The 26,031-nt window shown below is 58.4% G+C and overlaps 1 protein-coding gene across 1 annotated transcript in view; it reads right to left on the reverse strand.

The window, feature by feature from the left end:
• Window positions 1-343: 343 nt before the first annotated feature.
• The window catches only part of LOC119105693 (obg-like ATPase 1), a gene marked incomplete in the record, with an annotated part of 123,113 nt that continues 97,425 nt past the window's right edge, over window positions 344-26,031 (reverse strand). Inside the window, 3 exon segments of the mRNA XM_037229162.1 lie at window positions 344-1,151; window positions 10,966-11,088; window positions 16,907-17,003. Coding sequence (XP_037085057.1) covers window positions 1,044-1,151; window positions 10,966-11,088; window positions 16,907-17,003 — 328 coding nt within the window.

Genomic DNA, 26,031 nt, shown 5'->3' on the forward strand with positions numbered 1-26,031 from the left:
CTTTGACTTCTTTTGGGGCAGCTATAGCAGTTGTCTTAAATGCAATCCGTCCGAAGAAAACTTCCTGCCGCTTTGTTTTCTATGACAAAAATATGATTGGGAATCGGATTCGGCGTTTCTCTTCATGCTGTAATCTGACTCCGATCTTCGACAGTCCCTTTGAATGAGATTCCCATAAAGCTCCATTCGCTTTGGTTCGGAACCAGAACCAATCCACTCACATAAAATCAGATACACGCCTGGATACCCAAAAGGAGACTAGGAAGCATAGCAAGGGAGATAGGAAGGAGATAGGAAGATAGGTGGTGTAAGGAAAAATGACTACCGCATCACAGACAAGAGCTACAACCCCGCAAGAAATATATTTCGCAGTTTTGAAAGTTAAGCCACACAACGCAAAAAACACAGCGTAATTAGGCCACATGCTCGTTTAGAAAACAGTGTAACGATTAGTTTAATAGGATTTATGAAATTACGCAGGCCACGCCGACTAGGTCAAGCGCAGATACTGGGCAAATAACCTTAGTCACCAATGGGACTCAGCACGTCGTTTACCAGGTTAGTAATGTGTGGCCAGATCGCACGCCCTTTCGAAACCCCAACCACCCCTGCATCCCATGCAATGCATCATCTGCGCGTTGCGGTTCGCAGCCGGCGCGGCCCGTTTAGCGCGCGCGCGCCGTCAGCGTCGCCTCGCCGTCGGTCGGGCGATCGTCCTTTCCGGACGGGCGGCGACGACTGACAAGCGGGACTCTAACGAGCGCCGCCCGCCAACTGGGAGCCGGGCTGCGCGTGCCGGCCAGCCGGGGCTGCAGCTGCTGCAGGCGGCGTGCGGCCCACAACCCGGGCCTGGCCCGATGCCAGCCGCCACCGCCCGAAACATGCTAATAGCCTGTCACCGGCGCACTCCCCGCATCACTGACGGCGCATGTCACACCGCGGGGTGCGCCTCCCCAGCCGCGCGGCCGCCTCAAAACACCAGCCGCGCACACTTCATGGACAACAATTCCAATCCTAGGGCAATCTCGTGCGCGCGCGCGCGTTCACTTTTTCTTGCCACTCAGCCCAGCGCCAGCGTTGAACTTGAAGTAGATGATGTCGCCGTCCTCGACGACGTACGTCTTGCCCTGCTGACGGTAGCCTCCGGCCGCCTGCGAGAGGGGACAGCACGCGCTGACGTTACGAGCCCTCAGAGCACACGTCACCATAGCAGCAGGGACCTGCTTCACCCGGCGGGTGTGACGGTGTCCACCTCAGCGCGGCGGCTGTGACGGCGGCATGGCTGCAGGTCGCCAGACCAAGCCAGCCAAGGCGACTCACAGCCTGGCCACCGGCGGCGGCCACGTGGAGCGTTGACGTAGAACAACGTCCCCTGAACCCGACCGATGGGCATGGGGAACAAGCCTACCGCACACACACACAGACACAGCAGGTGGAGTCAGGTAGGGCTTGCGGACACAGGCCAACCAAAAACTGACAAAAGCAATTATAGATTACGCGTGCATAATGAAGCCTAGAAGACGTGGCAACATAACTTGTGTCGCGGCGTTCTGTAAACATAAAAACTGGCCAACACCAGAACTACCTGGCAATGTCGCACGCCGTTTTCCAAACACACGCGATCCGTCACGTGAAAAAAAATGGCCGCGATTTTGTGTCCTCTACCAGGGGTCGTGTCCAAATGCCTATCAACTTAATGTTCTTTTGGACGGATATTATATAAAACCAGTGTCTACCAGCATCAGTGTCAGCCTTGCAACCCGCACCTACGTATGCTAAGCTACATAATCAAATCTACGCGATGTTCTGTTTTAACTCGTTTGAATTTGTTTAACTCTCGCCATTTCTTAACCACGAGTCGCATGCACGTGTAACACGTTTATATCTCCCCCCCCCCCCCTCCACCCTCCACCGTCTCTCTACGCATGGAATCTTTAAAGTCACTGTCAGCATGAGACAAACTGAGCCGACACAAACACGCACCATCACATCCCCATGCTCACTGGCCATACGTCACCAGATACGGGGCGTTTTGCCGTCGGTCCTGATTGGTGTACGATGGGGACCGGTCGGTTGCCACCAGCTGTCTGCTATCACAGAGTCCTGCCGTTCGCAGGCCCGAATGAGGTTTTGCGTTTCGGGCGTTCATGCTGTCTTATTGTGATCTATGCAAAACACCATAAATGTGCGACAATGTTAGCTGCCTGTCATGCGTATTCGGAACCGGCCTACTGCAACGAAATGTTCGTGATAGCACTGAGTCTATCCAGCGTGTGCTGGATTTAACCAGCAGATAAGACGTGCGACCGACTCATCGTGTTGGAATATCGTCGGCATACCACAGCCACGCCGAATCATTGACAGACGGGCTATTTTGAGCCCGAAGTGGCGCACCACCACCATCTGACCGATGGGCTGGCGGGGCAGAGGGCGTGGCGGCGGCGCCTCCACGCCCGGAGGAGACCCCCGCCCGGCCGCCGGCCAGCTGCTCACGAACAGCGCATGCAAGCGGACATCCACTGCGCGGCACACCTGTCGTCGCAAATAAAGCCGCTGTCAAAACGAATTCCAAGCAGGAGAATCATCTCGGTTTTGTTCAACCGAGCGCCCACGTCAGACCAAAAATAAAAGGAGGTCAAATGCTAGGCCTCCTCCCAAAATAGATAGCGGACGCAGGGCTACTGCAGCATGACAATGAACACCAGGACGTCCAAGCCCACACTACCGTCATCAGGGAACGCCGTACTCTAGGCCTAGCCACTTTGACGTGCGTAAAAATAGACACAAATGCACCTCTTGCACTGCGCAACTATTTCTCCCATTTGAGTAGCTCAAACTCTGTTGCGGTGCAATACAGATACTTGCATCAGTTTTCCATGCATACACAACAACTGCATTCTTGAATAGCGCCTTAGCCGCAAGTGTACAGACAGCTGACTGGCAATTTTGTCACTGCGTGACGTCATGACCGGACAAGCCGGCCAACCAGATTGTAGACTCCAGCCTGTAACCCGTGAGGTCACGTAACATGGCGTAACTTACGTCACACCACGCCATATCTAATATTATCTGTTGCAAACCACAATCAGACCGACAAACTTGTCTGGTGTTAGCGTCCTTTTCAAGTTTTGCCTGGCATATTAACGAAGTGTTCGTCTACGCTCATCATTGATGACTGCGATTACCTCTGCGTGTACAAAACCATCGCCATTTTTTTCGATAATCTCGAGCCTCATTTACAAGATCGCATCTAAAACATGTTTTAATGCCACGGCTTTTGTTGACATTGGAAACGACATTCACCGGGAAGACATGTCGAAGATGAAAAATGACGAAGATGGCGTTCATCTGACCTGGCCGCTCTTGGTGTTCCCCTGACCTGCTCGTCTTTGGTGTTACTCTGACCTGATAAGGTAAAACTGACAGACCAGACGGCGTCCTTGGTATTCCACTGACCTGGCCGCCTTCTGTGTTACCATGAACTGCCCGTCCTTGGTGTTGCCCTGACCTGCCCGACCTTGATGTTGCCCTGACCTGCCCGACTTTGGTGTTGCCCTGACCTCGCCACCCTCGATGTTCCCCTGACCTGTCCGTGCTCGGTGCTCCCCTGACCAGACAATCCTCAGTGCTCCCTGACCTGGCCGTCCTCAGTGCTCCCCTGATCTGTCCGTGCTCGGTGCTCTCCTGACCCGGCCGTCCTCAGTGCTCCCCTGACATGGCCGTCCTCAGTGCTCCGCTGACCTGGCCGTGCCCAGTGCTCCCCTGACCTGGCCGTCCTCAGTGCTCTCCTGACCCGGCCGTCCTCAGTGCTCCCCTGACCTGGCCGTCCTCAGTGCTCCCCTGACCAGACTGTCCTCAGTGCTCCCCTGACCAGACCATCCTCAGTGCTCCCCTGACTTGGCCGTCCTCAGTGCTCCCCTGACCTGGCCGTCCTCAGTGCTCCCCTGACCAGACTGTCCTCGGTGCTCTCCTGACCCGGCCGTCCTCAGTGCTCTCCTGACCAGACCGTCCTCAGTGCTCCCGCGGCCGGGCGCGCCCTTCCGCCGGGCAGTGGGGCGGCCGGAGCCGGCGCGGGGTCGGGTCAGTCAGAGGCCGTGATTCAGGTGGCCAGACCGGAGATGGTGCGTCAGCAGCGGCCGGCCGGCTCCCGGCCTCTCCGCCAATACAAACACCCCCGGCCCGAGCCCGGCGCGTCAGCCATCGGTCCTGATCAGTGGCCAGACGGCGAGCGCGTGTCAGACCGGGGTCACGGCGCCGCCCGCCCCGCCGAGGTCGCTAGCGACACCGACTCCAGGTCAATTTGATCTCTGTGTGGGTTGAGTAAAACACACATGTTTTTAAGACAACAACATGTTTTTAAGTGACAAATCACCTCACCTTCAAGAGCGTGCAATCAGACCAATGGAGAGAGGTAATGGCCGCGCGACAGCGGTTCGCAGGCCGCACCGACGTCAGGTGGCTGGCAGACGGCTGGTGACCGGACACGGCCAGCGACGTGGCCCACGGTGGAGAGCCAAGGGCGGGCGACCCGGCGTCGGCCGCGGCGCCAGCGGCCCGTCGGCCGCGGCGGCGGCGGCGGCGGAGGCTTCACTCGGCGCGGCCGGCTCGGGGCGCGCGCACCGCCCGCCCGGCAGCTGGGAGCCGCGTGTCTGACCCGCCTTCGGACCGCACCAGGCCCAGCTGAGAGAGCCGCTGCCTCCGCGGTGCCACAGTCGGCGACGGTACGCACCAGCGGTGCGTGCACCACCAGCTGCCTACGCACCAGTCGGCCGCAATTGAGGCGGCGGCGACTGTCGGCCGCACGGGAGGAGCCGCGTCCAGTGCTCGCGCCAATCGGGGCGGCCGAAGTCACAAACCGCCTCCAACCAGGTATAGGACTGGCAGTGGTGGCGGTGGTGAGGACTGTCCGTTCGAATCAAGGCTTTCTTACTCATAACGAAGAAGATGGTTGGCAAGAGATCAGTACTCAAGAGCAGACCTACAGACGCTGCTGCGAAAGATGTGACCAAGATCCCCAACACGGACGGCTTTGACGGAGGAACATCGACAACGGCAAAACCGAAGACGGAGAAGCGGATCCGGTGGCGGTCCGCTGAGGTAGCCCGGTCGCCGGTCCAGCTGGTGCGGCGAGCCGACAGCGTGCGTCACAAGCCGTCGCCGGTCGACGATGCCGTTCGCCTGCCGAAGCGAGTGTCCAGCCCGAGCCCGGGCCGCGCGCCGCTCGCCTGCAGCCCGGAGCGACGCGCCACGCAAGAGTTGGCGTCGCCGCGCAGCCCTTGTCCGTTCGAGGAGTGCGCCGAGTTCCCGCCGCCGGCCACCGAGCCGCCGCACGACACGGTGACGGAGACGGCGGCCAGCTCGACGCACCAGCTGCGCCATCGTCGCCGCTGCGCCGCCTGCCGCGCCGGCGACTCGGCCGCCGATCAGTGGCGCGCCGTGCGGGCCGAGCTGCGCGCTGCCGAGGCGGCGCGCCGTCGCTGGGAGCCCGGTGGCGGCGGCGCGGCGGCGGACGTGCTGCCGGCCGGCGCCGCACCGGAGCCAGCCGCTGCCAACCCCGGGGGCGGCGGTCCGGAGGACACCTGCTCGCCGGACGGCCCCGAGCCGTCCGAACACGCCCTGCGCGCCGGCTATGCCTGGCTGCCGGCCGGCCTGCCCGAGGGCGCTGCAGCCGAGTACATGCAGCAGCTGCCGGAGGGTCGGAGGCCGCTGCTGCGCTCGCCCGGCCAGCGGGAGCGCACACGCCGCCTGCTGCGCCAGCTGCCGGCGCAGGACCTGTCGCTGGCCTGCTGCCGGCACGTCTCGGGCCCGGAGCGGGCCGCGTTCACCGAGTGGTCGGCGTCGCGACGCCGGTTGGCGCTGGAGGCCGGCGCGGTGATGCGGCTGCCGGCCGCCGCCGCCTGCCACCAGTGCCGCCAGCCGCTGCCGGCCGGCCAGCTGGCCGTCACGGCCGCGCGCCTGCCCGGCGCCGCCTGGCACCCGGCCTGCTTCGTCTGCGGCGACTGCGACCAGCCACTGGCCGACCTCGTCTTCTGCGAGCTGGCCGGCCGGCTGCTCTGCCCGCGCCACCACGCCGACCGCCTGCGGCCGCGCTGCGCCGCCTGCGATGAGCTCGTGTTCGCCGGCCAGTACGTGCGCGCGCTCGGCCTCAGCTGGCACAGCGAGCACCTGGTGTGCGAGCGGTGCGAGGCGCCGCTGTCCGGCCGCCAGTTCGCGCTCCGGCACCAGACCCCGCTCTGTCTGCCCTGCTACAGCGAGGCGGGCGCGCCCGTCTGCCACGCCTGCCAGCGGCCCATCGCGCTCGGCTGCCGCCAGCTCTCGCACGCCGGCCGCCACTGGCACGCCGCCTGCTTTGCGTGCGCCACGTGCGCGGCGCCGCTCGAGGGCCGGCCGTTCGCGGTGCGCGCCGGCCAGGCCCAGTGCGCCGGCTGCCTGGGCAGCCAGGGGGCGCCCGGCTGCGACCGCTGTGGCCGGCCCATCGCCCCCGGCCAGCCGCAGGTGGCCTACAAGGCGCTCCAGTGGCACCAGGCCTGCTTCGTGTGCTGCGTCTGTCACGTGCCGCTGGGCGCGCGCACCTTCCTGCCCAAAGAGCAGCGGCTCTACTGCCCGCGCTGCTACGAGGAGACGTTCGCGGCGCGCTGCCGCCGCTGCGACGGCACCATCACCAGTCTGGGCGTCACGTACCAGGGCGACACGTGGCACCGCGAGTGTTTTGTCTGCGCCAGCTGCGACGTGCCGCTGGCCGGCCACAAGTTCCGCAGCCGCCAGCAGCGGCCCTACTGCGCAGACTGCTACACTCGGCTCTTCGCCAAGCGCTGTGACAAGTGCCGCGGCCCTATCGCACGCGAGCCGGGCACCCGATACAGCGTCTTCCAGGAGCGCAGCTGGCACAACGCCTGCTTCACGTGCGCCACGTGCGGCACGTCGCTAGTTGGGCGCGGCTTCATCGACGCCGACGGTGAGCTGCTGTGCGCCACCGCCGACTGCGCGCGACGGCGACTGGTGGCCGACGGCCCTGACATCTAGTGGGTAAGGTAGTAACTTTGAATTACGGTACTCGCTGCCCGTGGCGCGCTGAAGCGACGAATCGCAAAGGAGGAGAGAGCGTTGGATAGATACCCTTTTCCCTCTGGCTCATCACGCTATTGTAAGTGGTCGTGTTATCGTGTTCATTTACCACCATTGCAGTTGTAATGAATAAAAAAGCGTTTGACTAATGGATTGGCAAGAGCTCTTTCAGCGATTATGGATTCGCCAGTCGAACCGTTCAGTCAACTATTTAGTTCAAGATTCACCAAGTTGATCGTTCAATTGATCCTATATTATTGCGTCTCATGACGACGACGTCGTCGTCATCGCCGTTGTCGTCGTCGTCGTCGTCGTCGTCGTCGTCGACAATGATAATGATGATGACGATGATGAGTAAGATTATGACGATAATGATGATGATGATTGGTGTTCTAGGGAGCGCTGACTGCGATGGTCATTTTGCGCACATAACTGCTAAGTGCTTACCATCGCTTGCAGATGGCTGAAAATCCTATGTCAACTAAAAATGAACCGTTTAATGAACAGCTGACCTGTAGCCTGTACCCCGTGAGAGCCGTTGTCAAGCATAGCAAAAAGGCAAGACGCGGAGCGTTTCGACCGAAATGAAAAAGGCGGTCTTCGATAAACTCTGCATATGTGCGAACAACATGGCGAACGGTGAATGGTACACTGAAAACGGGCATGCATCTGGCAGGCGGCTTGTTGAGGATCTGATTCACCGTCGTGGGGCCACTCACCACGACAGCCCTCGTCGAATAACTGCATTATGGTGCATTAAGAGAACTGCTATGGCCTATTCGATTTTAGAGGACTTCCTTTACAAATCGAAGCGGCGTCTGCTGTGGCTATCTGTTTTAATTCAGCACGGTGCGGCCGAAAACTCAAACGGTAGTCTCACACACCAAAGACGAAGGGATAACGGTATCGACGACTGTCAGGGCCGGCGGCGGCGGCGGCCGGGAGGACAGGCAGAGGGGGCCCCTCACCTCCTCCACCTCCAAAAAGATTCACGTCAGTTCTTAGGTGTCACATGTAGAGAGGAGAGTCACTTCTTTCTTGGTTTTCTTGGAGCGTTGGCGGCGGCGAACAATGCATGCCCCAAACGCGTTGTTTTCTTGGCATGGGCAAGAAGGGTATTGAGGTAGTGGTTTTTCGACACTATGAGTCTGAAGTCGTTATACTGATAATACACAATTCTTTCTTCATCCAATATACCATGAGATGCCGGATAAACGACGTCAACAGGCCAACATTGATTGTCTCGTCAAAACACCGCGTTTCGAGCTGTGTTCGTGGCAACGAGTGACACCTATTTCCCTAGATGACAGAGACCTAACGGCACCACGCGACTGGCAGCCATGGGTCGCGCACGTACGCCCGATCCGCATTATACAGCGACACCTCCTTCTGGCCAGCTTGGCGGGAGCGAAATGATCACAGGCCCAGACTTTTATGTTTTTTATGTTTTATCGCTCTGAGCCTGCTGCTACCCGCCCCATCCGAACACCGCTCTCATTTGTTGTGCAGCTAGGTCGTAATTACCGGGTATAGGTCTCCGGCATGGATTGGCAAAGAATGTGTACGTGGAGCCAGCGCGGCTCGCTTGGCAGCCACGCCAGCCAACACGTTGCGATTACATCGTGACCACGTATTGAGCACAAGGTGATTTGCTTTCCTTCCTATCAAGTTGTTAGACGTGTTCCTGTAAAACGAAACAGTATAGATCAAAGATACACCAAACATCAAAGGTCTATGAGTCAAACATAAAAGATCAAAGATCTCCGAGTCAAAAGACAGGTCCAGGAATCTGTTGCGGTGCGGCAAAAGGACCTCTCACCACGTTCTATGAAACAAAGCGCTTTGGTAATCAGCTCCCATGCCAACGCTGACGCGTGTTCTGGTACCGGTCGGGTGACGTCACAGCCAGCCGACATGGCCGGCAGTTTTTGGATTTATCAGAACACACGAGTGGCTGAACCTGAACACTGAAGCTGAACCACCCACAGAACACGCACCCTTTGCGTGACCCAGAGGACTCCGACACCCTGGATCTCAACATATCCCAGCATGACGCCATTTTCCCTGAGTTCTGTCGGCGGGTTGTCTGTTGAAGGACTTGCGAGGAGCAAATACGAAATGACGAGCACTTCGTAGCGTGAGCTCGTAGCCGTCGCCTCATGAGGCTATAAAGCTTTTGAAGGCTTTCGCTCTTTTCCAAGGCTCGCACTAAGAAGGCGGCAGGCTGAGTGCGCTGTTCCAGTGCACTGGGGACAAAGCTCACCGCAGACAGTGACGAACAGCGCCACTTGCCCACGGTGCACCGAGGACAAAGCTCACTGAAGACAGTGACGAATGACGTCACTTGTCCGGCGAGACGCGAAAAGCCGCAACTTAGACCCAGAGCGCGCTCGGAAAATTAGTTGGGGACCATTTTCCGTTTTAGTCTTTACGATTCTCACGAAGTGGGGTTCATAGAAAGCGTTCTGCGCTCGCTATGCCCGTCTAAGATATAAAGCACGCATCATCACAAGCCTTTTGATGGGAAGTTTGATACGCAAAATGCCCCAAGAGCAAAACAGATCTTCCGAGCACACTGTTTGCGTGTTTTTTGTTGTTGTTTGGTTGTTGTATCGTTGCATATGTTTGCTCTGTATTATTCGCTGCTGCCGCATGCCCGTTGCCCATCTCCCACCGCACAGCTGGCCGACTAACGATCAATGATATGGCCACAGACTGGTGAATGGCAGGTCTGCAAACAACATCGACAGGCTTGGCGTCGAACGTACGTTACGCGTTTGTAGTATCAGTGGCCATTCATCACCTACGTTATAAGAGGTCAGGCAGGACAAAGCTCATCCAAACAGATGTTTTACCAATCGGTAACATCATCACAATAAACAAATATGGAGGTTTCCGACGGGCTGAACATCATGAGTAGTTGATCTCATCTAGTTTTCAGGCAACAATAAATCTTACACGCTTAAGTGCTTGCTGAATGACGTGACGTTTTAGGAATATACATAAAACCCCTCTCCCCCAAAAAATAACATACAACAATCCTGGGTCCAATGTCAGTCAGAACACTTTTTAAACAGATGTGCAACGGCATGAACTTGGGTTTTGGTATTGCGCAAACCAGAACGTTAAGCTCACCCATGGTATTGTGAGTCATACGAAATGCAATTTTCGAACACATTACATGCGCTCGCAAATACCTCGCAATATTCCGGTTTGACTACACCCGCGACTTCATTGTTTGATCTCACGCCGTTAACCGAGTGACATTTTCTGTCGCATGACCTATAACTACCCATTGCTATTCAGTAAAATAAAGCAGTCATATCAATTTTCCTGCAGCAATGGTGAAAATATCCTTGCACTATACTTAGTTACAGGCCTTTGTGGTGGCCCCCACCACCCAACAGGCGTACCTGCAAAACCTTCCAGCTAACATCAGAGGGCTAGGAAGCCATGCACATTTGCGCGATCTCCGTGCAAACAGGATATATAGCCTATATCAGACATATATATCGTCAGACAATATATATATATATATATATATATATATATATATATATATATTGTCTGACATGTCCCAGCCGTGCAATATAATACAATGCAATGGCGAACTACGTTCCTTTTCCCTGTCCCGATGTACGCTCACCTCAGGACGGGTTGTTGTAGCCTGATTATGCCTGCGCCACCTTTACTCAAGCGTCAGAATTAGAAGTTTCAGCAAGTTCCGCCACACGTCTGTGGCGCAGCTGTTCTCGTAGCGCCCGGGCTAATGAGCGCCACATTGCATTGTCCAGATTGTAGCCGTACTGGGCCTCTCCTCGTGACCCCCCGCCAGCGTCGCAGGATAAACGGAGTAGAAATCCGAACACTTCCCCGCAATTTGCGATCGACACCACTTACCTTGACGGCAGCTTCCGACCCTAGCTCGTGGAAGTCCTTGTACTTCATCACCTCGGCCATGATGAAACCCTTCTCGAAGTCTGTGTGAATCCGGCCAGCAGCCTGGGGCGCCTTGGTCCCGGCCTGAGGACAAGGTTCAGACGGCACAGGTCACGCCAATGCCACGCCAGGAGATAAGCCAGCCGCGGAAAAAAACACCGCATTTGTCTGGCGCTTGAAATATGCCAACCATGTCACAGAAGTCTCACTCCGTGAACATCACCTGGTATGGTGCATCGCATGACCTGCTTGAAAATCATGACCATTACGGCACGGCTTGAACTGACGGGCTTTGGGCGCAAATAGCCATTGCAACTGACACGCTCTTGAAATCCAATAGCTAACTCAACTGACGGGCTTCATGGGGTAAAAATACCGACCGTGAGATGTTGTCAACGGCAACACACTGCACGAACGATAGAAGCTTAGAAAGGAAGCGGCAAAAGTGGCAAAGTATAACCGCCAATACAGTCGTGCCGGCAAGACTGCCAGGAGACTGGTTTTCCGTGTTCAGCCCTGAACACGTCAGCACAGATCCGCCCATTACTACTTGTCGCCACACCATCGATGAAGCAACTTTTGACAGCAAGACACACTACTAAACGCATGTCATTCTGCGATTCTCATCACCAACAGCAGGCCCTCGACTTGGATTTCCAGCCTCTCAACAACACTGACAGAACGGCGCGCTGTCCGCGTTCTCGTCAGCGACGGCTGTGAAACGGTCGCCATAGATGCGCCTCCGACAAGTACGGTTTGACACCAGACTACCAAGGTATCGGCGGAGGTCGCCACGCATGCGCCTGCGGCAGGTGCGGTTTGACACCAGACTACCGAGGTATCGGCGGAGGTCGCCACGGATGCGCCCGGGACAGGTGCGGTTTGACGCCAGACTACCGAGGCACTGGCGGAGGCCGCCACGGATGCGCCTGAGACAGGTACGGTTTGACACCAGACTACCGAGGCATCGGCGGAGGGTCGCCACGGATGCGCCTGCGACAGGTGCGGTTTGACACCAGACTACCGAGGCATCGGCGGAGGTCGCCACGGATGCGCCTACGACAGGTGCGGTTTGACACCAGACTACCGAGGCATCGGCGGAGGTCGCCACGGATGCGCCTGCGACAGGTGCGGTTTGACACCAGACTACCGAGGCATCGGCGGAGGTCGCCACGGATGCGCCTGCGACAGGTGCAGTTTGACACCAGACTACCGAGGCGTCGGCGGAGGTCGCCACGGATGCGCCTGCGACAGGTGCGGTTTGACACCAGACTACCGAGGCGTCGGCGGAGGTCGCTGCTACAGCGCTGAAATGGGCGCGCTGACGCCATCTTCGCGTTAAGCTCAATAGCACTCACTATCACAATTGAAAAGAAAACGACATATACCATATAGCAGGATGAAATATATATTTCCTGTACAACAGAATACAAACGCAACACCATACGACGTCTAATGACGTTGAAGGACTGTTATCTATCGTGAAGGGTTTTGAAGTAGTATATGGCAACAAAGTAAGGCGAGTAATGCAAAAGCAGCGTAGTCACAAAGCGCGTTTTTTTCTAGAACGGTCTCCTCCAGGCCAGCAAGCGACCTCGCCGTAGCGATGTAGTGACAGTAGTGCAGCGGACTTCATGTAGTGAAACACCCGCCCACAACGTCAAGTCGGTACCTACAATTATCTTCACAGACAACCAGCAAGGCTCAGAAATTATGGAGAAATGACATGGCAATACCGTGCCCTGCCTGCCACTATCCTCACTTCGACATGACCTGCCCTGGGGACCTTTCAGCAGCGTGAGTTTCTGTGTAACACCAACAAGGCCATCTCCAAACGCTCACGCAGTGAGCGTTTGGAGATGACCTTGGAGATGGAGATGAGATGACGTTTGGAGAACCTGACCAGCGGCAATCCCGGCACCCCGCGGGGAGACAGCCAGCCTGGGCTTACAGGGCGGTCTGCACCTTACGTTTTGTCGTTGTTTATTGGGGTTTACGGGCGAGCCGACTGCGGTTGTCATTTGGCGCCCATAACGAATTTTGTTTTACGCAAATAATGGACCGCGTAAATAGCCCCGCAGTTGGTGTGTTTGAGAAACAATAAAACCTGCTAAGATTCAAGAACTTGTGAGCTGTCTCTCAGAATATCACAGAGCGTCAGAGGCCAGTCATGCTGTCCAAAGTAACGTTGACGTTCTTCCACGAGGCGCGGACACGCACGGACACGGATATACGCGGATATAAGCACATGGCGAAGAGCAAGGACAGCACCACACCGATAGCAGATCAGTTTATCGCTCCCTCCAACATAAAGCCGTGGGTTGCGGACGCGCGTCCGGTACGTAGTTGGGCACACGTGGGCAAGGATCACCTCCTCTCGCCTCACCTTGCGCGAGCAAACAAACGAACATAGATAAGGCGGTAGTAACAGCCTAATTGCTCGGAGAAAAACCAGCAGAATGCAGATATACATGGGTTGCTGTTTCGGCGACATGCTTTTATCAAAGTAATGGCAGAAGTGAGTTCAAAATTGCCTGCCGATGATCATACTCGATTTTTCGTTTTTTTCAGCAGCAAGCCACAATTTTTACAGGACACCAACATGCATGGGATTGAACAAAGAGCGGTTGCCAGCCATTACCACGATACAGTGCCTTTCTACGGATTACAATACGCGAACATATGTGTGCATGCAAACGATTTCAATTGAACAGGCATCGCACATCGCGCATCAGGCATCGCTTACAAATGTAAACGATTCTAAGCTGGCACACATCGTCACATCACCACCAGCGTGACCTCATCCTATCTGGTAGAACTTTTTTTTTCACTTCGGGCAGAGATGTGTCTGTTGAAGGCGAGATCAAATGTCAGGAAGAAGTGCACAGATGACATGCTCGCTCCACGCTCTGAATGGGAATGTCGTTTTCCCGCAGTAAGGCTTGTATCCGGGAGCCAAACGTCACAGCATGCGCCCGAGGTGCATGGCGAACAAAAGGCACGGTAGGCCGCGGAAAAACTGCGTTATATGCGAGATACGACGGGAACTGAGGCAGCTTAAAGCATGCCGCACATCCTCCTCGCTGACAAAGGCAGCTCGTGTGATACTACCAGGAGGCTTTGGGTAGGAGATCGCGGAACGTCCCTGCGATGGCACGTACAGCGGTGTGATGGACGGCGTCACTGATGCGCTTGGTAAATTACCACGCGTCGTCATAAATAAAACATACATAGTCAAGCTTAGAGCGTATGATTGCCCAATACAACAGCAAAAGCGTGCTCCGATCTCCTCCATACAACGTGCGCGAAACACATGTCAGTTCGTTCAAAGATTTAAAACAGTTTTCAGCTTTCGTCTAAGATGTACCTTATATCTTAGTCGACGTTCAAAGTATACCCAAGGTATCTAGCTACAGGCTCAGTTGGAATGCATTGCCCATGCACATGGATAGACAGGTCACCGCATTGCCGGCTACGACAAAAAATCCCTAGCTACAGTCCTGTTACTTGCAAACCTGAACCCGTTCATGTTTCCCCACTTCTCAACAGAGTCAACAGCCAACTGAAGTTGGCGCTTCCTCGATGATGGTCTTGCTGCGCTTGTCCAAATGGTGAAATCATCAACAAAAAGGTTACGATCTACAGGCTACGCCATCCCAATCTCGATGTTAATCATAACGGCGAAAAAAGCTACGCTGAGAACGCCGCCTTGGGGAACACCGTTAGCTTGAAGATGCCTCTCAAAGGTCGCGTTCCCAACACGGACACAGAAAAACGGTCAGCTAAAATGTTTTAAAGGAAAGTACTTACCGGCCGTCACATAAGGTGTGACGGCCGGGTAAGGACCGCCCCCAGACGCTGACGGGGGCGCCAGACAGCTCACCGAAAAGGGTGGTGATTGCTCGAGCCCTTCGGCGGCAACACCCGAACCGAAGGCGTACGGCTATCCTCAGATTGATATCGACACCATTCTGGTTAAGCAGATACAAAAAAAAACCACAGGGGCAAGAGCGGGTGCTGGCCAGACTTCGGGCTGCTCCGCGGACTTTCAGTCCATAAACTGCCAGTCATCCGCATACAAAAAGCGTGTTACATGAACGCCACCGTTCGAAAAGCCGTCCGTACAGAAAAGTAAGACATGAAGCTTAAGATCGAGCTTTGCACAATGCCGCAGGTCACATGTACACGATAGGACCCCACTCACAGTTTGGGAACGACCCGGCAGCCACTAATTAACCCAGTGGCTTCTTCCACGAACCTGTCCCAGCTTATCGAGGGGCCATACATGCCAGACGCCATCAACTGACTCGGAGGCGCCTGCCGCCGCCCACGAGTTTAGCCGTTTGCACCAGCCCGGTGGGTAATGTGGGTTCCGTTCGTGGGTAGCTGCGCCCTGCACGGTGAGCGCCACGGGATGGCCGGGGCGGAAGCATTGTTGATGTGGACACCACGTGCGGAGCTAGGGAAAGTCGCCGTCAGTTGGGTACACGCGGGTCGCCCAAACTGCTATCCCAAAACAAATACCAGAGGTTTTGAGCTGTTTGAGGCTATAACGCAAGTCACCTGATCCCAAGGCTGGCAGGGCCAGGTCACTGACACTGCTGTCAGTCACCAGTCACAGCTGTCAGTCACCAGGTCACTGACAGGCGAGATGCTCAGTGCCATGCTGAAGGAGGGCCCGCCGCAGGAGTCTCACCAGTGTCACATTCGCACAAGCAAAACACCGTCGACATCGGATGTTGCCGACACCACCGTTCGTCTCACGGCTAACATCAGCCGGCGTACTTGGGACAACGGGCCAGCGGCCAACGACAGTCTCTATCCAGGAGGCTGTAGGGCGCCTCCACGACACGGTCATACAGCGCAGTCTCCATTCGCGTCAAGTTTAACACTGCATGGCTGTCTATGGACGTGACATTTTCGTCATGATTTTGTAAGAGTTTTCTGCACATGCCTATACCTCCTACTTCAAGCTTCACAAACCCGGGGTCACTCGGAGCGTGTCAGCACAGATACGAGGCGGAAGTGGCTCCAACCGGCGAACTTTTCCCCCAACGCAAAGTCAAATAACCAATACAATTAGGACCAAACCGACTATCCTTGCTCTAGGTAAAAGGCACACGGTCATGCCACGCTGCCTTGGCCGTCCCGGTCTGGGCCTGCCACCCCAGACCAACCTGCCACCGACGCCCGTCCGGCGCCCGCCAGCGCCGACCCGACCCGACCCGACCCGACCCGACCCGCCGCCGGATGACCCCGTCGGCTCCCGGCCACCGCGCCGGCGCGTCGTCCGCGCGCCTGACCGACCGTCCCACCGGTTCGCGTCATGTCACGTGCCGCAGCGCCGGCGCAATTTCACAAGCGGCAACACTGAATGGGCGCGACCGACGGCGCCGCGCCGCACGCGCCAAATTGGCCGCCGCCCTGTCCCCCTGCGCTTCTTATGCTAATGCGTGCACGGCGTTTGAGGCGGTTTAAATTCATCAAGCCTTTGTCGGGCCTGGTACCGGCACGCTTAAAATGCAAGCCGTGCGCCATGCGTGCGCGCGCGGACGGGGTGAGACGGAGCGCACGGACGGAGTGCGACGGAGCGCACGGACGGGGTGAGACGAAGCGCGCGGACGGGGTGAGACAAACCGCACGGACGGGGTGAGACGGAGCGCACGGAAAGAGGCGGGCCAGCAGGAACTGACCGCGTCACTGGACAGAGGGGGACCAGCAGGAACTGACCGCGTCACTGGACAGACGGGGACCAGCGGGGACTGACCGTGTCACTGGACAGAGGGGGACCAGCGGGGACTGACAGCGTCACTGAACAGAGATGGACCAGCGGGGACTGACTGCGTCTCTGAACAGTTCCCGACCGGTGGAGCGGGCGAGCCGCCGCGGCCGCCGGACTCACCTGGATGGTCCAGGCCTTGACCTCGTCCGGACCGCAGGTGAAGAAGTACTGCAGCTGCAGCGCCTTGTAGCCGGCCACGATGATCTTCTCCAGCTGACTGCGGGACAAGGGACGGGGCCTTAGCGACTCTCGAGCAGACCAGAGCTCCCGCCGCAACCGGGACAGACGCGTGGTCACGGGGTCAAAGCTCCAAGCCCCAGCGAGAGGCGGACGCGGCGGTGTCGATAGAGGAGACGTATGGGAATCAACGTCACGCATGTACGATCAATCAGGATGGCGCTGTCCGCGGCGTCACAAGAGCGGTGCCACCGTTGTCGTCATTGGGACTTTACGACGCACTCAGCTGCTCAGGCTATGTGGCGTCGCCTGCCTCTCACCCTGGTGTAAAGAGCGGGCACCGCGGGGAATCGGATCCCGTCCCCTAGCTTCGATGTATTTGGCACACCCGTGCTCCAGCTCAATACTACACCCATCCATTCTACAAAATACGTCGCGGCCCTACCCCGGTTCCAAGTTCTTACAACACCCGTTGCATTGTCCCATCGCGCACAGTGTACCCACTGAGATCACCGGTGTCTCTCTATAACGTGCGGTTGCACAAAATGAGGAACGATAGGGGCGGATCCAGCGTGTGTGTGGGGGGGGGGGGGGGGGGGAGGCAATATGGGCAAATGCCCTGGGACAATAGCGATCTTCGGCCAATGCTAAAGTTGCTTGGGTCCTTACTTGTGTGCCCCAAGATACATCATGATGACTTGAAAGTGTACCCAGCTCTCTGGAACATCCATACTAAAATGTTCCCAGGCCTGAAGCATCAAAGGACGGGTCGCTGGCGCCAAAGACCCAGGCGGGCTCGTACGCGGCCGTTGAAATCAGTGTCGCGGAGTCACAGCGCCCCCCCCCCCCCCCCCTCCTTCTGCCTGACGCCACGCCGGTACCGGAGGTCATCAGCTGCGCCGCACCGGCCGGCGGGCGCTGGCTGGAGCCTCGGAGCCTGCCCTGACCGGCGACCGCCAGCGGACCATCCTTCAGCTGCGCCGCACCGGCCGGCGGGCGCGCTGGCTGGAGCCTCGGAGCCTGCCCTGACCGGCGACCGTCAGCGGGCCATCCTTCACCATCACTGTCACTGTCACGGCCGGCCGACCACGGCCCAGTGACGAGCACGGACGTCTACACGGCAGCGGCGGCACCGCTCGGTCCGGTCCCAGCAGCGGTGGCACGGCTCGGTCCGGTCCAGCAGCGGCGGCACGGCTCGGTCCGCGCCGCCCATACCGCTCAGCACCGGTCCCAGTAAAAAACGCAAGCCCACCGACAATGCGTGCCGAACACGGCGATAACACGTTCTTAGGCAGCTAAAAAAGTATAATTGCGCGCGCGCCAGCGGGCGGCAGCCGCGGGCCGGCGCGCGCTTTTTCTCGGCGGGATTCTCGACGGCGCGCCGGCGGCTAATTTTGTTTTCGATCTCATGGCTCTGATAATGATACATTTGGTAACAACCACGCTATCATTTCCGACGATTTGGCCGCGCCGGCGGATCGATGCTGGCCGGCCAAATGACATTCTTTCCCAGTCCAATGACAATGATTGAGCGTGCGGCCGTAATTGGCACGGCCTGCCACAATGGCCGGCCGTCTAATGGCATGGGAGCGCGCCCGACGGGCCGGACGGGCCACCGGCCGCCGCCCGCCGGCCGGCCGGCGCGCATCTCCTGTTTTAGTTGGTCACCCTGGCTTCAGCTCCGGCCCTCGCTCCGGCTCCGGCTCCGGTTCCGGCTCCGGCTCCGGCTCCGGCTCCGGCTCCGGCCGCCACGGCCCGACTCCCACCGCCAATCTTGTCATTACGGCCGCATTACGCATGAGTTATCGGGCGGGCGGTTTTGTCATTTGTCTCGGCCGGCCCGGGTCGGAGAGCGGCTGGAGTGCCGACGGCGTCGCCAGGCATTCCGGCCCGGTCGACCGGTCGGCCGGCGGGCGTTCGCTGCGCTTGCGCTGGCCTGCCAGTCTTCCTCCACTATCCAGCCGTCCTCCTCCCCCGATTCCGGAACCAGCTAGGTGCGGTCCGTGCCGCGAGCAGATCGCGCTTATGCATCCACAATGGCCCTCCTATTTGTCGCGGCCGGGCCCGTGCCCTTTCTTGCTGCCCGCGCTCAGTCAACACGCGTCTTCAGAAATCCCCACACGGCGAGGGAGCACGCCCGCTAAAACTCAACTTGGCTTCCTTCTTGCGCGCAAACGAGCGCAGAAAACCAGACCACCTAAGACAATGTCGGCTCACGTAAATCAACATCCCCGTTAACACGTGCCTTCTCTCCGATCTCAAACGATCAAGAGCGACCTCACGGATGCAACTGGAATGCGGGCATTTCCTGGAATACTAGGGCCAGACCTCTATAATGGCTAGCTCGTACTAAAGCCGGTAGGCTAAGGGACGGGCCATGCCGACCATGGAGGGGCGACACCCACCCCGCTTGCCTTTCCAAAACAAAGAGCAGTGAGGAACAGACGCGGCCGGTCCGGTGTCGCGATGCGCCACAGCCCGACCAGCCGCCTCACCAGCCACACCTACGCCGTCCTCCGCGACTCAGCCACGCCTGCGCGGTCCCCCGCGACCCAGCCACACCTGCGCAGTCCTCCGCGACCCAGCCACGTCCGCGCAGTCCCCGCGACCCAGCCACGCCTGCGCAGTCCTCCGCGACACAGCCACGCCCACGCAGTCCCCGGGACCCAGCCACGCCCCGCGCAGTCCTCCGCGACTCAATCACGCCTGCGCAGTCCTCCGCGACCCAGCCACGCCTGCGCAGTCCCCCGTGACCCAGCCACGCCCGCGCAGTCCCCCGCGACCCAGTGACGCCCGCACAGTCCTCCGCGACCCAGTGACGCCCGTGCAGTCTTCCGCGACCCAGTCACGCCCGCACAGCCCTCCGCGACCCAGTGACACCCGTGCAGTCCTCCGCGACCCAGTCGCGCCCGTACAGTCGTCCGCGACCCAGTCACGCCCGTGCAGTCCCCCGCGACCCAGCCACGTTCGCGCAGTCCTCCGCGACCCAGCCACGCTCGCGCAGTCCCCACGACCCAGCCACGCGGCGCGGCCGAGCACTGGGCGTCCGCCATTTTGTCCATTTGACGGCCGGTAATCGCTGTCTGATAGCGCATTAATAGCGGCGCGGCCATGCTGGCCGTGGGGCCGGCCAGCCACCATTGGTGCCCACTGCTGGCGGGCCGACGATCCGTCGCCGCCTCTGCAGCCCTGCCGCCGGCCCCGGCACGGCTGCCGCCCGGACCGCGGCGGGACGGGACGGACCCGGACGGAGCCAGACGGACCCGGACGGGACGGGACGGGACGGGACGGGACGGGACGGGACGGGACGGGACGGGACGGGACCGGGACGGGACGGGACGGGACCGGGACGGGATGGAACCGGGACGGGACGGGACCGGGACGGGACGGGACCGGGACGGGACGGGACCGGGACGGGACCGGGACGGGACGGGACCGGGACGGGACGGGACCAGGACGGGACGCCGGCCTTTGACGAAGGCGGGGCGCAGCTGTCAACAGCTGGTGAAGGACACTGGTTAGGGTTCTTTCCCACTACCCATCGCTGTACCACCGGGACAGCCCGGTAGTCACGACACCGGCCGTCCAAGCCGCACACACCATGTCCACGGCGCGCTCTCCTCACACCCGGATCCCGGCATGCGAGCGACGCTCCTTTCCAGCCTGAGCTCCGCCCATACCGCTCCGCTTGCGTGCCGCGCAATGGGAATACGTTTGTGTGTGTGCCCCTCTCAAGTCCGGGGCACAAGCGGGAACGCTTGTCAACTCACTCGGGTGATGATGTACCATCCTAGATTACATCGCATGACATTCGTACGTCGACCACGCGGAAATTCGTCGGCAGATTCGTCACCTACGTCCGCCCGGTCCACCTACGGCGGGAAGGTTCCCTACGTCGCCGCTCTTCAAATGGCAAACACGTCTGCGCCTTTGATCGCGAGCTTGGTAACTAACACTGAACCCGTCAATTGCGAAACAGCGACTTTTACCGTCAGCACAAAACTAGTCTTGACATCCCATTTTGTCAACACCATCCCGGACAGCGTATAAGACGTGGCATTAAAGCGTGACATTGGACCCAAATCTATTTTCATCTATCACACAGTCAGCGTCGATGAGACAGCGGACCGAGCCACGTGTATGCCGACATCCCGTGTGTCGGCTTTTACTTCGACAACACCAGGACCACGCGGCATCGTTTTACCTCGACAACATCAGGACCACGCGGCATCGTTTCACCTCGACGACACCAGGACCACGCGGCGTCGTTTTACTTCGAGAACACCAGGACCACGCGGCATTGTTGAGCGCCTGAACATTCACTGCTGTTATTCCGTCGACTCCGCCTATCTACCATCTTTTTGTACTTGGCGTCGGCTTCTCAGCACACGATGCAATGCAAAACAAAACGTACTCCTACAAGAATAGCCGATAGTTGACGGTGTATATGGTACCAGCGATGCAGCGGCGTGTTATCATATGCAAGGCTCTTTCTGTGTACGCTGCCGTATAAGCAACCCTCCCATAGTCTGCCGTTTTCAAGCTCAACTTTCGTATCCTTTTTTCACCGCCAGAGTGGGCGCCCGGCAAAAAGATAAATGTCACCCGAATCATGGGAGGATGGTAGCATCATCTGCGCACGTTCTGAAACATGCCTTTTATGACCTGGTGCGCTCAATCACTGCAACATAATCTCGCCTCCAGAACCACCTCAAACCATTTATCTATATCTTTGAGTCATGTCGATTGAGCATTGGGTTCTGGAACAAGACCGCAGTTCGTAAGCCCGCACGAAACCACAAAAACAAAAGACCGCAGGACAAATGAGCACTGCCACCAAAGCGCCCAAACACAGGTGTCGAAACATTTCAGGCGGTTCGAACCGACGACCACCGGTCGGGGTTAGCGGTCCGTTAACCAGAATTGCGATAAGTGTTGAACCCCTAAGCCACCAAGCGCAGTGCTTAAAAGGCCTCACCCTGTCAGAGTCCTGGCAGGCGTGTGTCGTTATTAGCGTTTGAAAGTCTAAGTATATGTCAGTGAACAAACCTTACTGAACGCCGCTGAGTTGATTATGCGTCTTAAAAACACACCCGCTACGAGTGTTCGGAAACAGAACAGTTCCAATCCCACCTTGCTACCTTTTGACACGACACTCGTGCGATAGCCGGAAACATCGTGCTGGTCAGACTACACGGCGACAGTGGCGTCTGACAGCGAGTCGGACTTCCACCTTTGTTCGAACCAATGTATCGGTACGATCAGATATGTTCACTATGTCACTTGCTCCGATGCCTACGCCAAAAACCACGTTTACCTGTCCCAGCAATATGCCGCGGGTGTTGACAGCCCAGACAGGATTGATGCCAGCCAAGGCACGAAGATGTCAATGCACGGATGGTGCCAGCCAAGACACCGATGGTACCCAGGCACGGGTGGTACCAAGACACGGATGATGCCAGCCAAGACCCGGATGGTGGCAAGACACGGATGGTATCGGGCCAGACAGAAATGGCACCGGCCACGACGCAGATGGTGCCAGCCAAGACACGGATGGTACTAAGGCACGGATGGTACCAAGACGCAGATGGTGCCAGCCAAGAGCCGGATGGTGGCAATACACGGGTGGTACCGGACCAGACAGAAATGGCGCCGACCACGACGCAGATGGTGCCAGCCAAGGCACGGATGGTGCCAGACCCAGACACGGATTGTGCCAGCCCCAAATGAATAAGTTGACGCCAAATCTGAAAATTGAATGGGCACAGAGCTGTCATCGGACGACAGCGCAGATACCGCATTTCAAACACTCAAAAATTAACAAAACCAGACGCTGTCAGCGAATGATTGATTGATTGATGTATTCCGAAATGACGCTTTGTGCTGCGTAACGCCGCCCCTACCGGTAGTGTCGTCGCCATTGTTGGTTCGTAGTCTTTGTGTGTCGTCACCGCTAACAAATCCATATCTCGGAATGGCCCAAACGCAATACGGCCCCTACCACCTGCGATGTCAATGCTCCAGAAAAAGCGCGCGAAGGCATCTGTGACGTTTGTGTATGTTCCCAGGACTCCTGGCTGGATCTTATCGAGGTTTGATCTACAATCTCACTTACGGGCCTCATTCGAAGGCGACATGTTCCAGGTATTAATAATTTGTCACCGAGGTGTAAAGCCGCTGTGTCACCTGTTTTATGGATCCGGGGGTAGTATGTGTGGGGGCGGGACGGGGCGGGCTGAGCGTGTCCAGCCGGCGGTCCGGCGGGCTATTTGGCGAGCGTGGCGGCCGCAGTCACCAGGAGACGGCCCGGCCCCGGCCGCCGGGCCCACGCCGCTGTCACTTATTAAAGATGACAAAACACCGGCCATCCGTCACCATCAGCGACGCCACACGCCTGGCAGCGACAGGGGCGGGCGGTAGCGGGCCAGGACCCGGCTCCCGAAAACACCGGCCATCGCCGCCCACCAGGTCACACCGGCGTCCGCCGCCACACACACACACACCAGCGTAGGCCCCGGCGGACGTGAGGAGCCTAAGGACTGGGGACCACCGCGGAAAACGCACGACTATAGCCTCCCCCTCCACCTCCCCGGCAGGTGCCGTTACGCGGGGCGCCGAGGGAGACTGCGAGCAAGACCACCAAAACTGGCCCAGTTGCAAATGCAACAAGCATATCGCTACAGAACAAGTCAGCACACCATACGAACCGATACCTGAAAAACGGATACCGGATACGTTTCAAACGTTTTCACCGGCCTTCCAGCCGTCAGTGTTTAGCGAAGATGAAATCAGTGATTTCTGCCACGTGGCAGGTACGCTAACGCGGCTGGGTCAATGCGGCTGGATCAAATAAACCATTGCCAAGGCCTGCATTTGTTTCGTAACCTAGATAGTCACGTGATCGCTGGACTTCATGGCCGGATACCGAGTGACTTGGGGACGCAGAAAAGGTTTAGATTCAAAAGGCCAAGAATGTATCTTTGCGCGATCTTAAATAAATAGTGGACCTGTGTCTTACAACCTACCCACATTTCCAATTGCAGGTTTAACGACCTTTCGTCAAAGCCGTGCCTTCTGTTAACACCAAGCCGTCTCGGCCCACTCGCCCGATTTCTGCGAGTTGGACTGGCCGCCTAACCAAACCATCCTGAATTATGACAGCCTCTTGATTCCCACATAATCGCAGGCATCACGACATTCGAACGATATCAGCATTGCCTAAATCGAACACTGCCATCGGCTTTCGGGCGCTCGCCACATGATCTGTAAAGTGTGCAGGTGTGACTTCATGCCGCTGGTGTTGAGCGCAGATCATGCACCAGCACAGCCCAAAACGCCATGCGGTGGCCCGTGTGTAGGTCAGGTCGCTCGGTCGCTCGCGCATCGCCATGGCGGGGAGTGAGCGGCCAGTATGGGCTCGCGCACGCCGCGGCGGCGGACGAGGCGCCATGCCGGTCTTCGGCCGCGGAATCCAGTCCCGTCGGGGATTCACGCTCCACCAAATGTCAGCATCAGTAACGCAACAGAGCTGGCGCGCGTGCCGGGAGGGGGGGGGGGGGGGGGCAGCTAGACAGGAAGCTCTGACCCTGGACCGCCCGTCTCCCGTGCCAGTGACCCACACCGGGCCAGGCGACCAGCGTCCCTCTCTCCGCCCGACAAACATTATACGTCCCTCTCCCCGCCGGACCAACATTGCATGTCCCTCTCCCCGCCGGACAAACATTACACGTCCCTCTCCCTGCCAGACAAACATAAAGTGTCCCTCTCCCCGCCGGACGGACCTTACACGTCCTTCTCCCTGCCGGACATCGGGTAATTGGCGGATAGAATGCGACACGGGCCGCGACCGCGACAGCACACCGCCGCGGCCACCGGGCCGGCTGGCGACACCGGGCCGGCTAATTGTCGGCTGCTGCTCATTAGACGGTGGCCCGCGTGTGCTCGTTAGGGGCGTCGCCGGCCAGCCGCCGCGCCGGCTTGCGGCCGGCCAGCGGCGCCGAGCCGCGCCAGCTCCAACGCAGCTCGCCAGCAGAGCCGCGGCGGCGTCGACGGACGAGGGGCGACGCCGGCTCCCACCATCTGGGTCAGCCGGCGGCGCCCGACGGCGACGCAGTCGCACGCCCCCCCCCCCCCCCCCCGTCGCGCACAAGGGGCCCAGCTTTCGACGGCCGCAAATCAGTCGCCGATGCCGGGGCCGCGTGGCCGCGGCGCGGCCCGCCGTCGGCGGCCGGCGCCGCCCGGTTCTCATGATTTCGGCGACATTTTCCAGCCATAAATACCGCCGCCGCGTCTCGAGACCCGCGTGACGTCCGCACGCAGAAAGGAGCCGGCGCCGCGCGCCGCTTTGTCGGCGGCCGGTGCAGCGGCTAGTCAAGGCTGCGCCGGCCGCCGCCGCCGTCCGTCAATACCGGTCATTTCGGCGCCGACGTTCTGCGGCCACGGGACGCATGGTAAAACGGAGCATCGGAGAAAAAATGGCCCCGGTATATTACCCGTCGTCCAGCGGGAGGCCGAGGGTGCGCCCCAGAAAAAATCAGGCCGGCCTCGGAGAAATATTATCGGCAGCGAGGGTAGCGCTCCGAGAGGGACGCAGAGACCCATATAGCAGAATCGGTCGCACTTTATTTACGATGACTGGAACCTTTACAAATTCCGAGAGTCTCGCTGTTCTCGCAATTGCTTCCATTCTCCGCTAGTGTGTCTATAAACTTAAATAATGCAGCGAGCTCCATGAAATAGTCTCGGTAGAGTTCTCACAGGGTGTTTCGAGACGCGAATGCCAGGTGTGACCAGGCCCTGAATAGAAATTTCATCGCGCTAATGTTCACACACTTGTCTGACATCAGCAGTGCGCTGCCGACACACCACATGGGACAGACAACACTCGCCGGCTCGCCGTCACTGAGCGCGAGGAGCAGCGGCCTACCGGGGAAAACTTACAAACACTAACCCACAAACACACCGGATGAACAAACACCTTTGAAGCGGACCTCATCTGACCCATCTGGTGACCATGGTCTCCTCTGAGGCGGACCTCATCCGCTGGTCTCCTCTGGGGAGGACCTCAC

This window comes from Pollicipes pollicipes, unplaced genomic scaffold (genome assembly GCF_011947565.3).
Source record: "Pollicipes pollicipes isolate AB1234 unplaced genomic scaffold, Ppol_2.1 Scaffold_6138;HRSCAF=7277_pilon_pilon_pilon, whole genome shotgun sequence".
NCBI classification, from domain to species: Eukaryota; Metazoa; Arthropoda; class Thecostraca; order Pollicipedomorpha; family Pollicipedidae; genus Pollicipes; species Pollicipes pollicipes.